This window comes from Lissotriton vulgaris, chromosome 6 (assembly GCF_964263255.1).
Source record: "Lissotriton vulgaris chromosome 6, aLisVul1.2, whole genome shotgun sequence".
Lineage (NCBI taxonomy): Eukaryota > Metazoa > Chordata > Amphibia > Caudata > Salamandridae > Lissotriton > Lissotriton vulgaris.
The window spans coordinates 197,151,421-197,171,738 of record NC_141694.1 but is presented as its reverse complement, the minus strand read 5'-3'; the positions used below and the strand labels follow the sequence as shown (position 1 = coordinate 197,171,738).

Genomic DNA, 20,318 nt, shown 5'->3' with positions numbered 1-20,318 from the left:
TGTCGAGATACCTATTGCATCCCAGGCCAGAAAACCTTTCAGCTTATTCAATTCCTTCAGCCAGGCACACTTCCAAAGGGGAGTTTGTCGCGTTGGTTTACCGTCCCACCCTGTAGCTTTTGTCGCCCACATCCAAACCCCCAGAGTAACTCTCGTAGCCGGGAGCAGCCTGTCCTTCCCCTTGCCTCCATATAGAAAGTTTATGCAAGTGTGTTTGTCCATCGTGTAGCGTTCTAGAGCATATGTGGGATGAAGGGCCGGGGCATGTATCCATTCATTTATCGGTGTCAGGTGTTCAGCCCAGTAATACGCTTCTATGTTGGACAGCGAAATACCCCCATCATATTGATGCCTCTGCAGGGTAGACTATATAACACAAATTGCCCGAACCACAAAATCTCCACAAGCTTATTAGGAGGGAAAAGATCAATTTATTGTGATCCCCCTCGACATCATACTTAATGTCAATGTTTTTTTATCCTTTTCAAGTTATGACAAGCTATATGACAGAAAACAACAATACATTAAATATTTACACACCTATATATACTTTGTACATACATGAAAAACAAATTCTTTACACAGTACAAAAAGAAAATTTCTTGCATTAAATATTACAAAAAACATTACAATCAAAAAATGAGAAAAATAGGAAAAACAAATCCTAGGGGGAATTATAAGCAAATGAATGGCTCTTAAACAAATCAATACTGGTTCAGCCGATCCTAGTATCGTAGAGATGACATTTTATTCCACCCTATAAAAAAGTGCTGACGCCTTTCGAGATCAGGCACAGTGTCGCTGATCTCTCATCAGGGCTGTTTTATTCTTTGTATCTGTAAGATGCAAAGAAAATATTTTACTCAACACTCTCAAAACCGAACTTTTTTTAAGGCAATGGGCTGAGAAAGGAAATTGCTACATACCAAACTTGGTTGTAAGTAGAGCAGGGCATTAAGGCGTGAAGGATTTCAAATCGAATACTTTTAAACGTGGCCAGGCAGGACAACCTAAAGAAATTTTAAGAAATTTTTGTGCATTGGTAAATCTAACCAGCTCGTGGTTTCATTACTAAGGCGTCACTCAATCCTCCTGCACTTTCTACGGGGTTTAGAGATCCCCTTGCAGGCGGGTACAGTCAGATACTTCACCCGCCTGCAAGGGGATGTCTGGGGGGTCCATGGGACCCAATTTACCCCCTGCAGGGGGCTGCTCCCAGGAGGCGTACTGACAGTGTTCCACCTTTTAAATGGCGCACTGTTAGTGCGCCTCTTGAGGGCTTATTTGACTATGTGCCCCTTTCTGTAATATGGCCCGTGCGCAGAGTCAAAGGAATCCCCTTATTTGCATAGGGTACACCCCTATGCAAATGAGGCAACACCCTCTTTTGATAGAGCTGGCACTTTAGGTGTGCCAGCTCTATCAGTATCTGTAATACCAAAGTGCCCCGGAAAATGCCTGTTGCGCCCCGGGGCACCTTATGTAATACGGCCCCAGGCAGTGCAATATTTTTCTTCAAGCTTCACTTACTTACAAGACTGGTTCAACATATCAAGAAGCAGTGGAGGGTTCCCTGAGGCAGAGAACAGGTACAAATTGTGCATCATCAGTTCAGGAGTCTTATGCGTGACAAATGAGGATTACCCCTGCACCCATGTGCCGCCTTTACTAAGAACTTCTTTTCTGTATACAAAAGTCAACTTGATGGGCGTTGCCGGTGCTTGTTGTGTTTCTGTGAGTCTTCAGTGGATGAATAATATTGCGAATTCAAGATTCAATGTTCTTTTTGCTTACTTTTTAGCATGGACCAGTGTTTACTGTGTTGGCTGCAGGAAACCGAATGACATTTGTGTTCGATGAAGAAGGCGTGGCTGCATTTTTTACTTCAAAGCAAGTTGATTTTCCGCAAGCCGTGCAAAAGCCTGTCCAATATACAGGTAGGGCTTTCTTTTGTTAACCCAATGCTGGTCCAAACCAATTCAAGGATTATATTTGAAACTTAGTTGATATTTGTCTTCAAAGCCCTTGGCTTCCACCAAATTACAAAGTTGGGCATTATTAATTAGAACCACAGGAGAGACTCTAGTTACACTGGATCTTGAGGCCTCTGGTTCTAGGCTGGCTTATGTCAAAGGGATCCCAAAAAAATACTGCCTAGCAGCTGTGAGGCAATATGGAGAAGCAGTGCCAAGGTTTGGTTGGTAGTTAATGCAGGGGCAGCTCCTCTGTTATAGCGGAGGAGCGGCGCCCTACTGAAATGCCCTCAGAGACGAAACGTAGCACATTACCATTTTATTTTTCATCACCCCGTCCCGAATGGAGTGTCAGGACGGAACAGGATCTGCTGAATGGCAGCAGGGAGGAGGGTGGGCTGCCTGCACGCTTGTTTAAAGTGTGCATGTTTTGAGATGATCAGCCAGACATGCGCACTTTAAACCTCTCAACCCAGCTGTCATAAAGACAGCTGGGTTGAGACTAAGTGCAGGCCTCCAGTGCACTGTGGAGCACTGCAGTTCTCTCCAATCAGGGAGCTGCTCTCATGCTGCTTAACAGCATGAGAGCAGGCCTGGATTGGTTTGGGAGCCTGCCTCGAGGAGAGAAGATGGTTGAGGACGTTGCATTCTTTGCAGGAAGGTAAGTGTGTTTTATTTAATTGAATGTATTTTTTTTGTGCCACCTGCCCCACAACCCATGGGACATGCCAGCCGCCACTGGGTTAATGGTCCTAGTTGGTTCTAGTATAGCTTTCAATCAGATAGTGGAACTAAGGGACAGATGTATAGAGATATTTTGCAGTCACAAAGCCTGCAATTCACAGAATCACAGGGTATTCAACTGCAATATACCATCTTATATTATAAAAAACGTTGTATGAGACGGAAAAGACTTTCTGACTCTTAAACGTGCTCTTGCGACCATGTGCAAATCAAAAAAAGGAGGGGGAGAAGAATGGATCAATGGTTTGAGACTGCAAACCGTCCAACAGATAACGACATCTTAAATAGGTTGGTATCTGATTCACAAACGAGAAGCTGTTACTGTGACTGCCTCAGGCGACTTGCAGTGAGGGGCCACGGCCTGCTCTCCCTCACGTCTTCACAACCTGGATTTTCTTTTTAGGTCAAGCATTGGAGACCTCTTGTATATTCTTTAGTATATACTTATATGTGTATGTACTTTGTGGGCTCTGGAGATCAGATTTGTCTACTTCCACTTAGGGACTTTCTTTTTCTGTACAACTGCCTCTATTTAACTGTGTTGATAGAAAACGACCAGCCGAGGTCAGTAAAATACCAGAATCGCTTTAGCATGCTCTAGATTTTAGTCCATAGAAATTGTCTTCCATGAGCACTTGTAGACAATAATATTTTTTTTCAAATCTTGTATTTTCAGTGATATGACTATTGAAGGCCCTGATTTTATATTAAAAACAGAGCTTTGGACTATACCATTTCCCGCTGATTGGCATAATTTCTCTCCATGTGTTCCTATACTTGGCGTGTGACGCAGTTTGGTGCGTACTTTCCCTCCATGTTAAAAAACAGTAGATGTTTCAGCACCCAGGCTAATGTGCTGCATAGCTAAATACATATAAGGTCCTGAGACCGATTGCATTGCAAATGCTTGTTTTAAAGCAGCAAGGATTCCTTTAATGGACTTGGGATGGTTTAAGAAAATATTTCTTTGTGAAAATACAAGTGCAGGGACAGAGGGAGGTCTGCTGTTGCTCGTAGTCCTCCATCCCTGCATTTGCAGCCAATCACAGGTCGGAAACTGTGACCTACCTGATTCCTTTCCATAAGACATGTCGTTTTGCAAACCCCAGCGAATATACCGTTTGTGATGCAACATGTTAGTACATAGGTGGCATTCAAAGTGCATTCCCATTCGCAAACCAGACGGTGTGCAATTTGCACATCCCTGGTGTGCAAAAAGAAATAGTGCATCAGGCCCTAAGTTTAAAAAGTTATGGGTCTTATATTTAACCTCAATTTGAAATGTTCTTGGGGTACAGAAGAGGTACGATGTGTGTATTTGTAAAGCTACACAAACTAAAAGATTGCCGCGGTTTGCAAAGTGCTGAAACCAAGTTTTGTTGCATTTGATTCGTCAGCCTCGCGCCCAAACTTTTGTTTTCTGTTAAATGTCTGTTGCAGTTAGCGATGGCAGTGAGTTTGGAGGGCTCAGCCATGATCGTGGCTTATGTGTTTAAGCCACAAGCCATTATTATATTATATTGCAGAATTTGCTGTGCCAGTTTTACCTGAGAAGATAATGCCTTCCTGGGTGTGAAAAGTGATGTCTTTTGCGATTGTGCCAGATTAAGATATAAGGCAGTTTGTGGTGGGGCACGTTCTGCCACTGCAGACAGAGATGCTTGTGCACAGACACACTGAACACCACCTCAGACTGACACTTGGCTCTCACAGTTTGATCTTCCACTCGCCTTACAATTTGCAATTGCTGGTTTTGTCATGAACAGTATTGATCATTTAACATGGCGGATCTCTGTTGCAAATGCGTTCTCTAAGGATAGACAGACCAAGAAAAAGAAACATCTAAAAAAATGTATTTGGCTGTTCTGATACATTTGATTGAAAACAACTGTTTGTTTTTTGTATATGTAAAATTTATTTTCAATAAAAATATTTTGAAATAAAAAAAATAAAAAAAGTTACATTTACAAAGTTAAAAAAAAAAATAAAAAAAAATAAGTACACTTCCTTCCCGTGGAAAAAAAACCCCTAAACGGACACGAGATGACAGATGTGAAGCCAGAAGTTTAAATGTTTTTTGCTCCAACGTTATTATTAATCATGTCTTATGCTGGCTCTCTGATCGCTTAGCGCCAAGATGCTCCTTCCGGAGCGATAGCCGCGCTCTACAAGTGTCAATAAATATCAAATATCAAATAACACGTATAGAGTTAACTCGCGTGTATTTGCCGCTCTACAGTGTTTACATTATTTTAGTCATGCTGCATAGCAGACCATTGATAACCCACCCTTTGCCTGTCTCTTGATTCTGAAGTCTCTTGAGCTGGTCCTCTTGACTCAAATCGCGTCCTTTATTTTCAGCGCTCCAGATACACCCACATTGGGGCTGTTTTTCCTGCTGTCAGTGAGACAAACGTGTTTGTTTTTTAAAGGCTGTGAATCTCTCTTCTCCACTGCCCCAGTTTGTGCCAGGACATATATTTCTGGGCCCCTGGAGATAGTATTGGACTGGCTTGCATGGGATGACTGAACTGTTGCATACACTTTATATGCTATTCTAGGTTTGTATTGTGCAGTCCCGAGAGCTATGGCATATGTTGCATTTTTGAACGGAATCAGAAATCCATTATCCCTTTGCATGGTAAACATTAATATAAATAAACCATTAAAGTACAGCCTGGCCATAAAAATATGTTTTTACAATGACGTACTCAAGATCTTAGTATAAGAAAAAGATGTATCCAACGTACACAATAAAGACATATATATAGACATAGCATCCCTGCAAGTTAACTAACCTTGAACCCCAGACTAAATTTTAATTAGTTATCTAGTATATGCAGGGTGTATAATTTCAAATAAGACTTACAGCCCCATATACAAGTTTTAGCAAGGTAATTGCGCCATCTATTGGCCAATAAAGAATGTGTGTGAATAACACTCTGGACCATTCATAGTACCGCAGCTTTACAGTGATAAATAAATAATACTCTGGAATATTGATAATACAGCAACTTGACAGTGATAATACGCAGGACCAATAATAGTACAGCAAGCGTACTTCTGATGCTTAGATGACCGGCTAAAATAACTGCTGTTATTGGAGTGTTCCCATATAACCCCCTCAAAATAACAGGTCATACATTTGCCTATTTTAAATTGGATAAGGCTTTAGTACAAACTACACTTATTGTCATCTATATTTATGACTGATAACCATCTTAATTGCCCCTGCATCCATTTTGTGATACTCAAAAGATAATACTGAAAATACTTAACACATCTGCATAGAACACCTAGCCTCCAGTAAGCTGAATAATGCTTCTGGCTGCCCCTGGCCATCTTTCCTGCCTCCAGATGTTTGACACTTGACTAACACTGTCCTTACAAATATGTCTAGTCAAGCCATAGGAACTTATGAGGCTTCAAGCATCCTTTGACATTCACAAATTATTCAAACCAAAACACCTTAGTTTGAGCTATGACACTCTTTCACACTCTCCCCTCCTCCTTTCCTACATCAAACAGACAAGGACATAATATGCTCTTATTTCAACCCTTTAACTTGAAGATTTCATGTGTCCCACTAAACATTACTGTTCACAGGTAACTTCACTGTCAGAATCTATCACATCCAGCAGAGATGGCATTGAAACAACATGAAGATGCTGACCAAGTGATGGATGGATGTTTGAATGGATGGATGGGTATACGGATAGGTTCAGGCAGGTTTCAGGTCCTCTTGCTAGACCCTTTCATGGCCCATTTGCTGATCCTTTATGCTGATCCTCACAAGCCTGGAGCATGTTGAAATATAACATTAACAAACATGTCTTACAGGAAGAAGGAACTCATTTTTCTCAAATGTCGCTGCTTTATTCTCACTTTGGCAATGAAATAGTTTAAATCAATATATCACAGTAACAGTACATCAGTTGTTTTATTGCAGTGAGGTAATTACCAGTGACACCTGGTCGATGTAGATTCAACACATATTCTTTTTTTTATATTTCTTTTTATTGAAAAAGAAAAACAAAGCAAGGCATCAACAAAATACAAAAGTGCATAGACTGTACGAGGGCAGTGCGACCTTCAGTAGATATTACAATAAACAACGCATTGATGGGGGAAGGGGGGAGGAGAAGAGAGTGCAGCAGTAACATGAAAGCAATCAAGAACAATAAGGGGTCAGGGGGAAAGCGGGACATCAAGGTCTGCAGTCGCTGGTGGTACACATATGTCCCCTCTATATCGATTCCAGGGACCCCAAACCGTATGCCATTTTTGGGGGCGACCCGAGCCAAATATACAGTTTTTTCCTGAACATGCACCAATCCATGTTTTCCATCCACACCTCAAGAGTAGGAGGCCTCTGAGACCCCACAACTGTGCAATGTTCTGTTTGGCAATCATGTCCCCTAGAGTCACCCACTGGGTCTGTGCCACATTATGATCCGTGGGCTCCCAAACATTCAACAGGCAGTGCCTGGCCTGTGGCAAGAGAGCCACACCTGAAACCTCCTGCATCACCTCGTGTATCCTACTCCAATAGTCAGTGACTTCCCGACACTCCCAGATGATGTGGAGGAACGTCCCCAGCTGTCCACAACCCCGTTGACACAGACCCTCCTCGGAAAAACTCATCCGGACCAAACGGGGACCCGTGACATAGACCCTATGCAATATCTTGAGCTGAACTAATCTGAGTCGTGCCGGAACCGCGACCTCCTTCGGGGAGGAGATCGCCAAATGCCAGTCTTCATCATCAAGCTCAAGGCCGTCACGGGTCCACTGATCTCGTAATTGCGACGGAAGGTCCGCCCTGTGGTTAATCAGTTTTTTATACACCAGGGAGATGGTACTATCTGGCATATGGCCATCCAAAACACGGTGCTCCAATGGGGTAGATTCCGGTATTTCCTCTCCTTCCGGGAAGACTGACATCAGTGCATGACGGACCTGAGCATAACGGAAGTACTTCATCCCTCCCAGTTCAAACTCAACAAATATTCTTAAAAGGTTGGATGAGGGAAAATGTCTCATCACATGCTGCAGAGCAGAGATGGGAGGCAAACCTAGAATACCTAGAAGCGATGGCACAAGTCATTCTGTGCCTGAGGTGAGTAGAAGCTTTCATCTGCCCATATTGGACCATATCTCCTAATTGTGAGATCCTAATTTGCACAGTCACTTAAATCCCTTGCATGAGTTTACCTATTTCAACTAGTCTCCCACCAAGAGAGGGGCCTATGTGATATTTTTACCAGCCCAGCCTATCACCTGCAATACTTCTCTCTAAAAAGTGAAAGAGCTCTCCAACCCCAGCGCAGGAAACAACAACATCACCCCATCACAAGACCTCTGCAACTCCCTCGCCTCCTACTTCCACAACAAGATCGCAGACATACACAACAGCTTCAGCATTCAACCGACGCACGCCACGACCACAGCAACGCCGCACACCACCACCATCCGCGCCTGGACTCCGATCAGCACCGAAGACACCGTCCGCATGATGAACTCCGTCCACTCCGGATCTCCGACCGACCCCTGCCCTCACCACGTCTTCAACAAGGCCGACGCTGTCATCGCACCCCACCTGCGGGACATTATCAACACCTCCTTCGACACCGCCACCTTCCCTGAGAGCTGGAAGCACGCCGAACTCAGCGCTCTACTCAAGAAACCCACAGCGGACCCCACCGAACTCAAGAATTACCGCCCCATCTCGCTCCTCCCGTTTCCAGCCAAAGTCATCGAGAAGACCGTCAACAAGCAGCTGGCCGCCTTCCTCGAGACGAATGGATCCCTCGACCCCTCACAGTCTGGCTTCCGAGCCAACCACAGCACCGAGACCGCCCTCATCGCTGCCACCGACGACATCCGAGCCCTGATGGACAACTGAGACACAGCGGCCCTCATCCTCCTAGACCTCTCCGCGGCATTCAACACGGTCTGCCACCGCACCCTAGTGCAGCGCCTCAGCAACGTCGGAATCCAGGAGAAGGCACTGGAATGGATCATCTCCTTCCTCGACGGAAGAACACAGAGAGTCCGCCTACCACCGTACAAGTCAGAGGCCACCGAAGTCATCTGCGGCGTCCCTCAAGGATCCTCGCTGAGCCCCACCCTCTTCAACGTCTACATGAGCCCCCTCGCGGCCATCGCACGCCAACACAACCTCAACATAATCTCCTACGCCGACGACACCCAGCGGATCCTCTCCCTGACCAACGACCCCGCCGCCGCCAGAGCCAATCTGCACGAAGGGATGAAAGATGTAGCCGAGTGGATGACGACCAGCCGCCTGAAACTGAACTCAGACAAGACGGAAGTCCTCATCCTGGGCTCCTCGCCCTCCGCCTGGGACGACTCCTGGTGGCCCCCCGCCCTGGGCACCGCACCCAAACCGACAGACCACGCACGCAACCTGGGCTTCATCCTGGACTCCTCCCTCTCCATAACCAGGCAAGTCAACGCCGTCTCCTCGGCGTGCTTCAACATCCTACGCATGCTACGGAAGATCTTCTGGTGGATCCCCACCAAGACCAGGAAGACCGTCACCCAGGCCCTCGTCACCAGCCTACTGGACTACGGCAACGCCCTCTACGCCGGTACCACCGCCAAGCTCCAGAAGAGACTCCAGCTGATCCAGAACGCCTCAGCCAGACTCATCCTCGACATCCCACGAAACAGCCACATCTCCGGACATCTGAGAGACCTGCATTGGCTCCCCGTCAACAAAAGAATCACCTTCCGTCTCCTCACCCACGCACACAAAGCCCTACACCACCAAGGCCCGAGCTACCTCAACAACCGAATCAAGTTCTACGCTCCCAAACGCCACCTCCGATCAGCCAGTCACGACCTCGCCGCCGTCCCCCGCATCCGAAGAACGACAACAGGAGGAAGGTCCTTCTCCTACCTGGCCGCCAAGACCTGGAACTCCCGACCGACCGACCTGCGCCTGACCCAAGACCACCTCTCCTTCCCCCCCCCAAGCGCCTTGAGACCCTACGGGTAAGTAGTGCGCTCTTTAAATGTCTTTGATTGATTGATTGATTATGTACAGAATACCACAAGTGTGAGCAGAGGAAGTCCTGAGCATGTACATAATATGCAACCAATTGAGCCTTCTAATCTCTTCCTTTTCCATCCTGTGGATGAGTTATCACTTGGCTGAAATAGTGATTGATTCACTATTTTGAGCAGTGCTACCTGAAAGCAGGAGAGAGAAACCAGCATCCTGGACCCCATGTTTTGGACCTGACCCTTTTGGCAGGTTCACCCCTAAACTTTTTGCCTTTTCTGTGACCTGATATTAGTAGTTTTTGGCCTCTGCGCACTTTAGCACTGTGGCCCAGTGTAAAGTGCGTGCACGCTCTGAGTACGTGTGGTGAGATTGGCGTACCCTACCATAGGAATGCATAGGGGATATGTGTGTCCATGGTAATTCCTGGTATGAGAGGAGTGCAGGGGCGAGTTTAGTATGCATGAACTCATGAGAATAAATATTGCACCATAGGGTGCGCAGATGTATGGTAACTGGTGGAGAAATGCCACTTTTAGAAGTTGGCATTTCTGTGTGTCTGCCTGCCTGATGTGAATTGCATGTCTGGCTTGTGATTGACTGGTGCTGGATGGTGTGGGTTGCTCTAGGAGCCAGGATGAGTCTGCCCAGTGGTGAATAGAGAGTTCTGCATGCAGATGGGAGGGAGGAGTTGCACCTGGGACCTGAATAGGACTGTGCCTTCCCTCCACAATGCTGGCTCAGCCTCCTGTGGTGCGTCTAATCCCTGAGCCCCCACCTGACAAACGAGGAGCTGAGCAAAGCAAAGTGCTCCAAAGCTCCCCTCTACCAGTTCTAACTGGTATCCCTAAACCCTGTGCTGTGACACAAAGGGAAATTAAGAATAAATATAGGGGCTGTGACTCCATGAAAGTGTTCTGTTGTGCTTTTGGGTGATGATCCTGACTTGGAGAGGGGCCTGCTGTTGCTGGGCTCCAGGAGGAACCGCCACTAGGGACTGCCTCCCTGCTGGAGGGTCCTGTGAGCTGGCCTGCCTGAGCCCAGCATTTGCCTCCTCCCCTTGAACCTTGATTTGATTCTGGCACCGTGGGAGTGCTTGGCTTCCATTTCTAGGGAGCGCTTGCTCTCTGCAGCTGAGGAGCAGCGATCATTCTGAGGAGAAGGTCCCCGGTTTGGGGATTCCCCCGCATTTGTGGCCTTTTCGAGTGGGAGCCCACCCCGCTGATTAGTACTTGAAAACCGAGCGGGAGCCCACCACACATTGGTGTCTTCGTGGCAGGAGCCCACACCGTGTCATTGCCTCCTTGGAGAATTGACTTCTACAAGCGGGAGCCCACCCTGCATTATTGCCGCCTTGGAAAATTTACTTCTACAAGCGGGAGCCCACCCCACATTATTGGCGCCTTTGAAATGGATTTCTCAGTGGAATCACCGCCGCTCTCTGGCCCGGTCCGTAATTAGAAGAGAGCGGCTCCGCCGCCCGAGTGAAGCCGGAGCGTTGCCTGGAAACCGGGACTCCCTCCACCACGTCATCACAACACAGAGCGGAGGCAGGAAGTCCCGGCTCCAGGGAAACCGTATCGGAGTAAGAGGGCTCCGGTCTCGTCAGATGCCTGCTTAGGAAGGAGCCGCTTCGCAAACAAATCCCCAGGTAATACGCTCCCAGCTGTGCTTTGTGGACGTGAGGCCGGGAGCGGGTGAAGATCCCGTGGGGGAGGCTGTGAGCAAGCTGGCGCACAGGTGAGATTCAAGGAGCGTCCTCACAGCTATTTTAAATACAACATGGGGGCATTTGAAGAGAACGGTGCCCCATTGGAGTCCACGTGCAGTGGGGGCATTATGCAGGACAGCGTCGCAGTCTCCTCTTTGGTGACTGGTGCGCTCTCGCGCCTTGTGAAGGGGGACAGTTTCATTTTTAAGTCGCGAATCCCTGAGTAGGGCTCCACAGGCACTGTGAGTGGCAGAGCCTGCAAATCTTCACAGCTGCCCCGTTTTGTCAGTGGGCAGCTGCAACATGGGGGCATTTGCTGATTAAGGAGCCCCAGCGGGGGTTGAGGAGGCACGCTGGTGCCAATGCTCAGTTTCACAGCTGCCCAGCAATTAGTGGGCAGCTGCTACGTTTATGCCAGTTTTGCACATTTTACTTCGCTGCATGCGCAGCCAGCCCTAAGTCTGTTTGACATAGGGCGTTGGAGCCCCTGAGAGAAGGCAAATTGGCCTGGGGACAGTTGGATGATATTAGACACAACGTTTATGAGTAAGGTGGGGCCTAAATGTGATGTCTATTGCGCCATGCCTTTATGCCCTGATCTATGCCTCTAAAGATGTTTATGGTTATGAGGTTAGTGCGTAATATGGTTATGCTAATGGATTTTTAGGCCCAATGTGTTTTTTTTGCCTAATGTCATGCTAGGATATGTTAGGATGGTGTCTAATGCTTAGGTCATTATTGTACCAGTAGTTACTGGTTGTGTTTTATATTTGCATTTACTTACCTTTTCTGATGGTTCTGACCGCGGCCCGATTGGCCTGGTCCTGTAAATAATTCTCCTATGAATATTGCCTAGTGCCAGTTGGCACTGTATATATTATGTGAATATGTTTCTAATGTATTTATGACAATACAAAGGCTATTTTTCATATATAACCTTGTGTGGAGTTCCTTTTGTGGTGGGCCTAGTGTGTTGCTGCTGTGTGTGTGTTGCGCAAACGCTTTACACATTGCCTCCGGGATAAGCCTGTCTGCTCGTGCCAAGCTACCAAGGGGGTGAGCAGGAGTTATCTTGGCGTGTAACTCCCTTTCCCTGACAAGAGTGGTGGTCTCTGCCTGGCTTTGGCGCAAGCCTTAGCCAACCAGAGATCCCATTTCTAACACCATGTCTTAGACTGTATGGTATCACTTGCTCATGACCTCTCTTGGCACACATACAATCCACATACTGTTCCCTGGAAGGGCCTCTAAAGCTTTCCATTCATGAATAATACACCACTGATGTATGCGGTATGTTTTATCAGTAATCTGATTTTTTTTGTTTTACTTCCCAAAGCTTCCATCACCAAGGAGAACTTCTACAAGGGGCACGATGGGATCCATGAAATAATGAAAAGCAGACTGTCTAAGAGCAACCTGCACTTGTACACGAAGAACCTGAGTGAAGAGTTACACGAGCACATGAAGTCACTCGGTCCTGAGGGCACCCTGGATCTCTATGACTTAGTCAGGCAAGTTGATAGAAAATCCATCTCAATCTCTAAATCAATTAGAGGATTTCTGTTTATTAAACATCAGGTACACCCATCCGTTATATATACATAATGTCTCTAATTTCAACATAATTTTATTATTACCGCAGAGTAACTGTCAAGATGTTTACTGGAGCACATATAATTTGACTAAGATTGTATTTCTTTGCAATGATCCTAAACCTCCTCAGCTATTTAAAATGCGTTTATTTCAGGGCGAGGAGGCTCAAACGTTAGCTACTACAAGTCAAACGTAAGGGTGCACCTTACATGTAGTAAGAATAACAAATATTGCCTGACTATATGGCTTTTACAAGTTACTTAAGAGAGTCACCGTTCCTGAGATCGGAATTAAAAGAAAAGGTCAGTCATTTTTTGGTCGAGCCTAGAGCAGCGCATGTGCTGCTTGCTCGACTTTTAGTAAGAGGGTTTTCAATGTGCTACCAGAGGCTTTTACTGGCCTCAAGCTTGCGTGCACGTGCACGCGTGCAGCCGCCATGTGGGTTTCTGTCAAGGCTCATTAAGCCTTGCGTGCCTCTCTCCGCCCTTCAATTCCCTCCCCCTCCCCCACCACAGATCGCGTCACTCTGCTGGCCTCCACTCACCCCCACCCCTGCCTCTCTATATTGCGGCCAATGCTTGTTTTGCTGTAAAATTCTGGTCACCCTATGCTACCCCTTATCTTTACCCCTGGCCCAGCTAAGCACAAAGCCTGGCTCAGTCACGCCGTGGTGACTCAGATCTCTGACCTTTCACCCTCAGCTGAGTTGTGCGCAGACCCTGGCTCTTCTCTTCATGTCTGGCTCAGTCACTCCGTGGTGACTCAGATGTCTGACCTTTCACCTCCAGCTGAGTTGTGCGCAGACCCTGGCTCTTCAGATCCAGGCCCTGCTTCTTTATACCCAGCTCAGCTCCGTGCCAGCATTGCAGGGCCCGCCGCTCAGCTCGCCTCACTGCTGCCTGATCATGTATGCTGCAAGCATCCTCACTGTCCAGGAATGCTCTACCTGACATGGCTTCTTATCACCAGCAATTGATAGTCAATGCAGCATTGTTGAAAGGTAAAGACACAAACAATGGGCTGCAGGCAACAACTGTCTCTCGCGCGCTCTTAAACACTCCTTCTCTCTCACCGCCTCCCTGTCAACACATTTCACTTCCCCACTCTCTTCCTCACTGCAGAATAATGCTCTGTCCTTTTAACGTGTCCAGAGTACTTGTAACCTTCCATCCACGATATTTAGGGAAAACTAATCCCTACTACAGAGAATTCATGTTGAGCGTCTTTATAAAGTCAAGGAGTTCTGTGGTGCAATATCCTTTATAAAAACAAATCGGTGCATTATAATTTCTATAATACTTGACTGCCCCCAACAAATACATTCCGACTGTTCCCCTTTCATATTCTTTAATCTTTATAGTTTTTGTTGTCTTTCATTCCTTCTTTTTTCTGGTATTGTCTTTTATCTGTGTTTAATTCGCTTTCATACTTTTCTTTTGTGTTTTCTATTTTCCTTTTGTCTTTCATTCTTTCTTATAATCTGTTGCTCTTTTCTGACTGTCTCTTTCCATTGTAACTGCAATTTATTTCACATTCTCTCATTACTGCCACAATATACTAATTTCTTATTTCCTCTTCCTCGTTATTTGCTCTACCCAGAAAGTGAGCCTCATCTTCCAGACACACAAATGTTCCACAATTAATCAGTGACTAAAGACATGGCTGTGTTTGTGCTTGAAAGGACCTTTTGTCATCTGAATCCGCTTGTTATAACATATTACAAACAATATTAGAAGCGATCACGATCGACACATTCTTACAGGATTCCACGGATGTCAAATGTATTCCTTAGAATGAAAAGGTATGCACAGTACGTTATGCTGAAATTACAGTGTTCCTCGCAGACTTCCTAAAGTGTTCCCTATAAGCCCCTCCCTAATCCTCTTCCCTTTACCAGAAATCTCTCACCTTCAGTCTTCTCATCATTCTTCTCACTTATTTTTTCGTTTGTTACCTCTCTTCTAACATTTTCTTCCCCCTCTCCTCCAGCCCAAATCTCTTGCTGTTTATCCCACCCTTCCCACTTCACAAATCCCATTTGCGATTCTTTTGTCTTGGACTGTGTCCACTCCATTACCCTTCTCTTATTCCCCCATTTACCTTTGCCTAGTCTCTCCACTTGGTCCCTTCTTCTCAACACTCTAATTCAGATCTGCTCCCTTACTACATCTGCCAACTAGTTCAACACCCTTACAATTAGACACAGCGTTAATAGGTGCGCGTGATGTGCAAGGATATTATGATATGCAGTGAACCTTCCATAGTTACCATTAAACATGCATCTTTCCCTATGCAGACATGCACAAACAGTGGAAACAAGCACAGTGTTGTTGACCAATACACTGACTGAAAACGGCCATAAGCATCAAAAACCAGAACACCCCTACCTCAGCAACCACCAAAGAAAATGATCATTGCAAGCATATCCAGGCCCCTTGAAGTTAGTGTCAGTGCTCTTCATACAGCAGGAGCAGAGGATTGGATCAGTCCTTGGCACTGTCTGCTGCTGGGCAACGAGAAGGCACTCAAATATCAATAAAGACTATTAGATGGCAGTCAGCAGTTGAACTAAGCCAGAACACAATTTGCAGTTTTTTAGAGGTTTCTCACTTCAGAAGGTTTCCTAGTTTGTGGCCAACTCAGCTCCCAATATTAATAGAAAGCAAAGCCATGCATACTTCGCCCTTCTGTCTTGTGTTCCCCTCCAAGGTATTTTATGGCTGCCCCATACCCTTCTCCCAAAGTGTACTGTCGATACCACGTATCGCTATGGCCGGACCCTCCTCGCTGACTCCCTGTTACCCACAGAGTCAAATGACAACAAACAAACTCACCTGTTGTGTGTTCACCTCGCTGCACCCTCAATCATTGATTTAAACCTGGTGCCACGCCTGCCAAGCCAGCGGAAGTGATCGTAGCCAATCACAGAGCGAACCGAACCAGCAATCAATCTAAGCAGCGAGTACATCAACCGCCACGGCCACTGGCAGACATTTTGGAATGGGTTCCTAAAACACTCCGTGGAGGATTTAGAGGCTAGGTGTTTACTTCAGGCGGCGGGATGGAGGTAGTGGTGTGCTTTCGGAGTTGGCACAAGTATTTTTTTAGCTGTACTCCCGCAGAACTCGGGTTCAGCTGCTGCTCGCTCATTTCCTTGGCAGCGGCTGCCTCCTCCTCCCCCCTACTTGTAAATTGAAGGCTGCATGCCTTTTAACAGAACACAGTTCACAGCAGATAAAACAAGCACTGGCATAGCCAATAGGTCTTGCTTTTGGGACCTTATAAGTATTTAGTTTTGCAGCACAATATCCTTGGTGCAACAACATCAGCTGTTGCATGGCTAAACCTTGTACCTTATAAGTGTTTAGCCGTGCAACAGTTGATGTTGTTGCCCCAAGGATATTGTGCTGCATAACTAAATACTTATAAGGTTCCAAAAGTGAGACCTTTTGGCTATGCCAATGCTTGCTGAAAGGTGGAGAAGTGTCGGGGAGACTCTTATTTGATGCCCTCACACACCCCGAAGGATGTCATGCTTCATCATCGGGCAATGCTCTTCTTTGGTCCGGCACTGCAATACCCTACGGGTCCCCCAAAGGGTCACTTTATCTGAGATCTTTTATAGACCTAGCTGTAAGGTGTGTGCGGGTCTGTGTGCAGTGTTAAGTGAAGCTTAAAAACCTAAAAATGGGGGGGGCGTGGCCGGCCGGCAACCAGGATGGCTGCATAACACTGCGGTGCGCCGAGGAAGCCTTGAAGGCCCCAAATATCTGGCACATGTCCTGATGTCTCGCTAGTTTTGACGGTGGAATCGGACATCGCTTGTGTTCCGGAGCCGGGAGGAGTAATTCTCGACTTTCTCCGATGTTCGAGGGCGCGACGGTGACGCCCGGCAGAGGGGCGCTCATTAGGACCTAGGCCACTGGAGAACAACGCAGGAGCACCGGCCTCGGGTGAGCGGAGGGCCAGGGGCGGAGGAGGTGCGTTGGCGCCGGAGGAGGTACAGGGCGGCGGGCCTTGCCCTGGGGGTCGCCCAGTTCCGGACTGCGGCCCTGCTTTCCCTGGCGATTAGGAGTCATCCCCCAGGCTAATGCAGGACCCAGAGAGCCAGTGAGACGGGGAGCCGGGCCGGTGTGGACATTGTCATCATGTACCGGTGGCTCCCGGGTGCGCAGGCGAGAGGCGAGTGAAGGCCTGAGCTGCAAAGTGGTGCGCCCTGGTTGAACTGAGGCACGGGACCGGCGGCGTGTGCCGGGGCCACCAGCCGAGAAGTAAGTGGTGGCAGCATTCTGGACGGGCGTGGAAGTACACGCGCCATGGGGTGGAGATCGAGGACTGGGAAGTGCGGCGACCTCGGCGGCAGACGGGAGGGCCGGGGCGTGTATGGTGCGCTGAAACGGTGCAGAGCACCGGTCTGGGGGAGTCCACTGTGAAGACTGAGGGAAGCAGCCCGGGCGTGACCAGATTCTGATGGTGACAGGACCCTGAGCTCGGGGGCGCGGCTCACGGGGAGGCGGCATTGTTGGTCTTCGGCAAGCACCCTGAAAGGTGAGTGTCAACGACGGAGTGAAGACCCGGACTGAGGTGGCCAAAGAGGCGATACACTGGGGACTTGGAACCCTGCTTTAAATCCGTCCGGCCTCAGCGCAGTTGCCTCTTGAGCTGCGGGTGATCGGCGCTAGAAGATTGAGAGCGGTGTGGTGGAAGGTTCCTCAAGGGTGTGCGACAGAGGTGTGTTCCCCCCTGGTGATTTACGATGGCAGCGACCGCCATGAGGCCCAAAAAATCTACGATGACATAGACTAATACTATGGACAATTGTACAGCTTCAACAGGTGGCGGGGGAGAGGCGCATGCGGGGATCACGACCGAAGCAGGCCATACAAACTCTGGGAACCACACTGGAGTCTAAGATTGATAAAGTCACCATCGAGATGGCGTTACAATGTGCGAACTTAAATAAAACCTTCGAGAAAGCCACTCAGAATGCTACGGATATTGTGGAACTTCAGCGAGCCACCAAGCTGCTGCAGCAGCAGGTCCAGCAGCTAACTCACCAACAGAGGCTGGCGACAGCCCAGCTGGAGGACCATGAAGGAAAGGCCCGAAGGAATAATATACAAGTGGTGGGTGTGCCAGAGAAAATGGAAGGGCCCAATGTCGACTTATTTTTGGAGGACTTAATCCTAAATCACCTTCAGCCTGAATGCCATTCTTTGTCATTGAGGGTGCACACAGGGCGCCGGTCCCGCCGCAGTGCCCCGGAGCTCCCCCGAGGACGATCATTGCTCGGATCCTTAATTATAGAGATCGGGACGCCACCTTGCAGGCAGTCTGCCAACGTGGAGATCTTCGCATTGAAAATGCTACTATTAGACTCTTTCCCGATTTCACACTTTAGGTTCAACAGGAGCGGCGTTCATTTGACGGAGTAAAGAAGGAGCTCCGCGATTGTGGCATCAAGTACATGATGTTCTTTCCGCCACGTCTCAAGATTTTAGCGAATGGGAAATCCTTCTTTTTCAGGTCCCGGGGGAAGCCCACTCTTGGGTGGAGGAGCACGCGCAGCCGTCGGGAGATCCCAGTCCGGGAGGCAGTTTGAGGAATACGGCTGAACAATCTCCGACTTCTTCTATGGGCTCCACAGGGAGGTAGGGTCGACAGCAGGACGGCCCTCAACTGCCCAGCAGGAACAGGACTCGGAGTCTATAGGCTTCACCGGACATGGGGTGAGGCGGCCTGGGCCGCCTTGGGGTGCAGGACGCGACTGGAGTACACGTAACGTATAATGCCTCCTATGCGCCTGGGACTGCTGGAATAGTGATATGGTGCACAGTGAGGTCCGGGGAGGAGGTCTCCAACTTCTCTTGGACACTCTAGTTTGAAATGCTTATGATGTTACAGGGGAGGGTGAGTCACAAAGTGTCCTTATGTGGGAGATGTATCTTGCTTGTAAAGTCCCCGGCTTTGGTTATGGTAAGACGTCTAGCTTGCTACAGGGGTGGGCCGGGTGGAACCCTCGGGTTGCTGAAGTGGTTATTCTATGCACCCCCTAGGTTTTCATTGTAAGGGCTAAAGGCACTCTGCTTGTTTGGTTATGTCGAGCCATGTTGGCCAGCGCAGCAGGATAGCAGGGAGGGGGGTGTGTGTTGGGGATCGGGGGGGGGGAGCGTTGATTGTTTGCTTTATGCAAGTTTGTTGTTGCACTATGCTATTGTTTTGGCTCTAACGGCACTGATGGTGGGCAGGCGGGAGGGGGGGGGGGGTGGTCAGCCATCCCTCATAGTTGATAAACACTTATGGTGCACACATCCAAGACACAACTAGTTACTATCCTGTTCTGGAACGTTTATGGACTGCAGAATAAAATTATGCGCACCATGGTGCTCCAATATTTATGTAAAGAAAACAAAAACTAGAGGGTATCTGTGGTAGACTAATTTAATCATGGTGATCCCTCTGTAATAGTTAAATGGTTATGTGCTGCGCGAGAGTAGTTATAACCCCCAGTAGATAGACAAGTGCAGTGTTTTATTAGAAAGGGGGTATGTCGACATGTTTCGTGCTATAGAATGGTCCTAGGAGGAGATCCTACGCACTTCTTGAGGACCGAAGGGAACTGATAAGTAAGAGGGATTGTGCAGTGGCCTTATTGAAAGGAAAGTGCCACTGCAGTGGACCCAAACCGTGGTCCTTATCTGTTCAAAGTTATGCATGATGCTCCATAAGTCATAGCGAAAGGGAGCTTGCCGTCACCATAGTTTTGTCGGAGAGCACAGAATCTTACACCGACCTCTTGCCAGCTTGGGCTATAACTTGACTAAGATTGTATTTCTTTGCAATGATCTTAAACCTCCTCAGCTATTTTAAATGTGTTTATTTCAGGGCGAGGAGGCTCAAACGATAGCTACTACAAGTCAAACTTAAGGGTGCACCTTACATGTAGTAATGATATCAAATATTGACTGACTATATAGCATTTACAACAATCTGCTTTTTGCTACTTATATTTAGTTATTGCTATTACGTGGAAGTGCCTGTCAGTGAACAAACCCATTAGAAATGTTTTCTAAGTCAAAGTTGATCCCAATTTTAGAGCATCTCGAGGCTATCTAACTCCTCCAAGGGTGTCCGCATTCACACTTACGTTGGACATCTCTTTTAGAAATATGTACTTAATGTATGGTCTCATTTGGTATTAGATGAGGTAAGCAAAGGGTACTCTTGCTGGCGACACATACTATGCAATGGTGGCACAATTAAGGAC

The 20,318-nt window shown here is 47.5% G+C and overlaps 1 protein-coding gene across 2 annotated transcripts in view; it reads left to right on the top strand.

Annotated features, from left to right (window-relative positions):
* Positions 1-20,318, top strand: part of CYP39A1 (cytochrome P450 family 39 subfamily A member 1) — a 252,446-nt gene that overhangs the window by 9,581 nt on the left and 222,547 nt on the right. For both annotated transcript variants that reach the window (XR_015296603.1, XM_086926236.1), the window contains exons 2-3: positions 1,802-1,937; positions 12,795-12,969. Coding sequence is in view for 1 of the 2 variants with exons in the window: in XM_086926236.1 (XP_086782362.1) it covers positions 1,802-1,937; positions 12,795-12,969 (311 nt within the window). In the remaining variant the exon portion in view is untranslated. The remainder of the gene's footprint in view (positions 1-1,801; positions 1,938-12,794; positions 12,970-20,318) is intronic.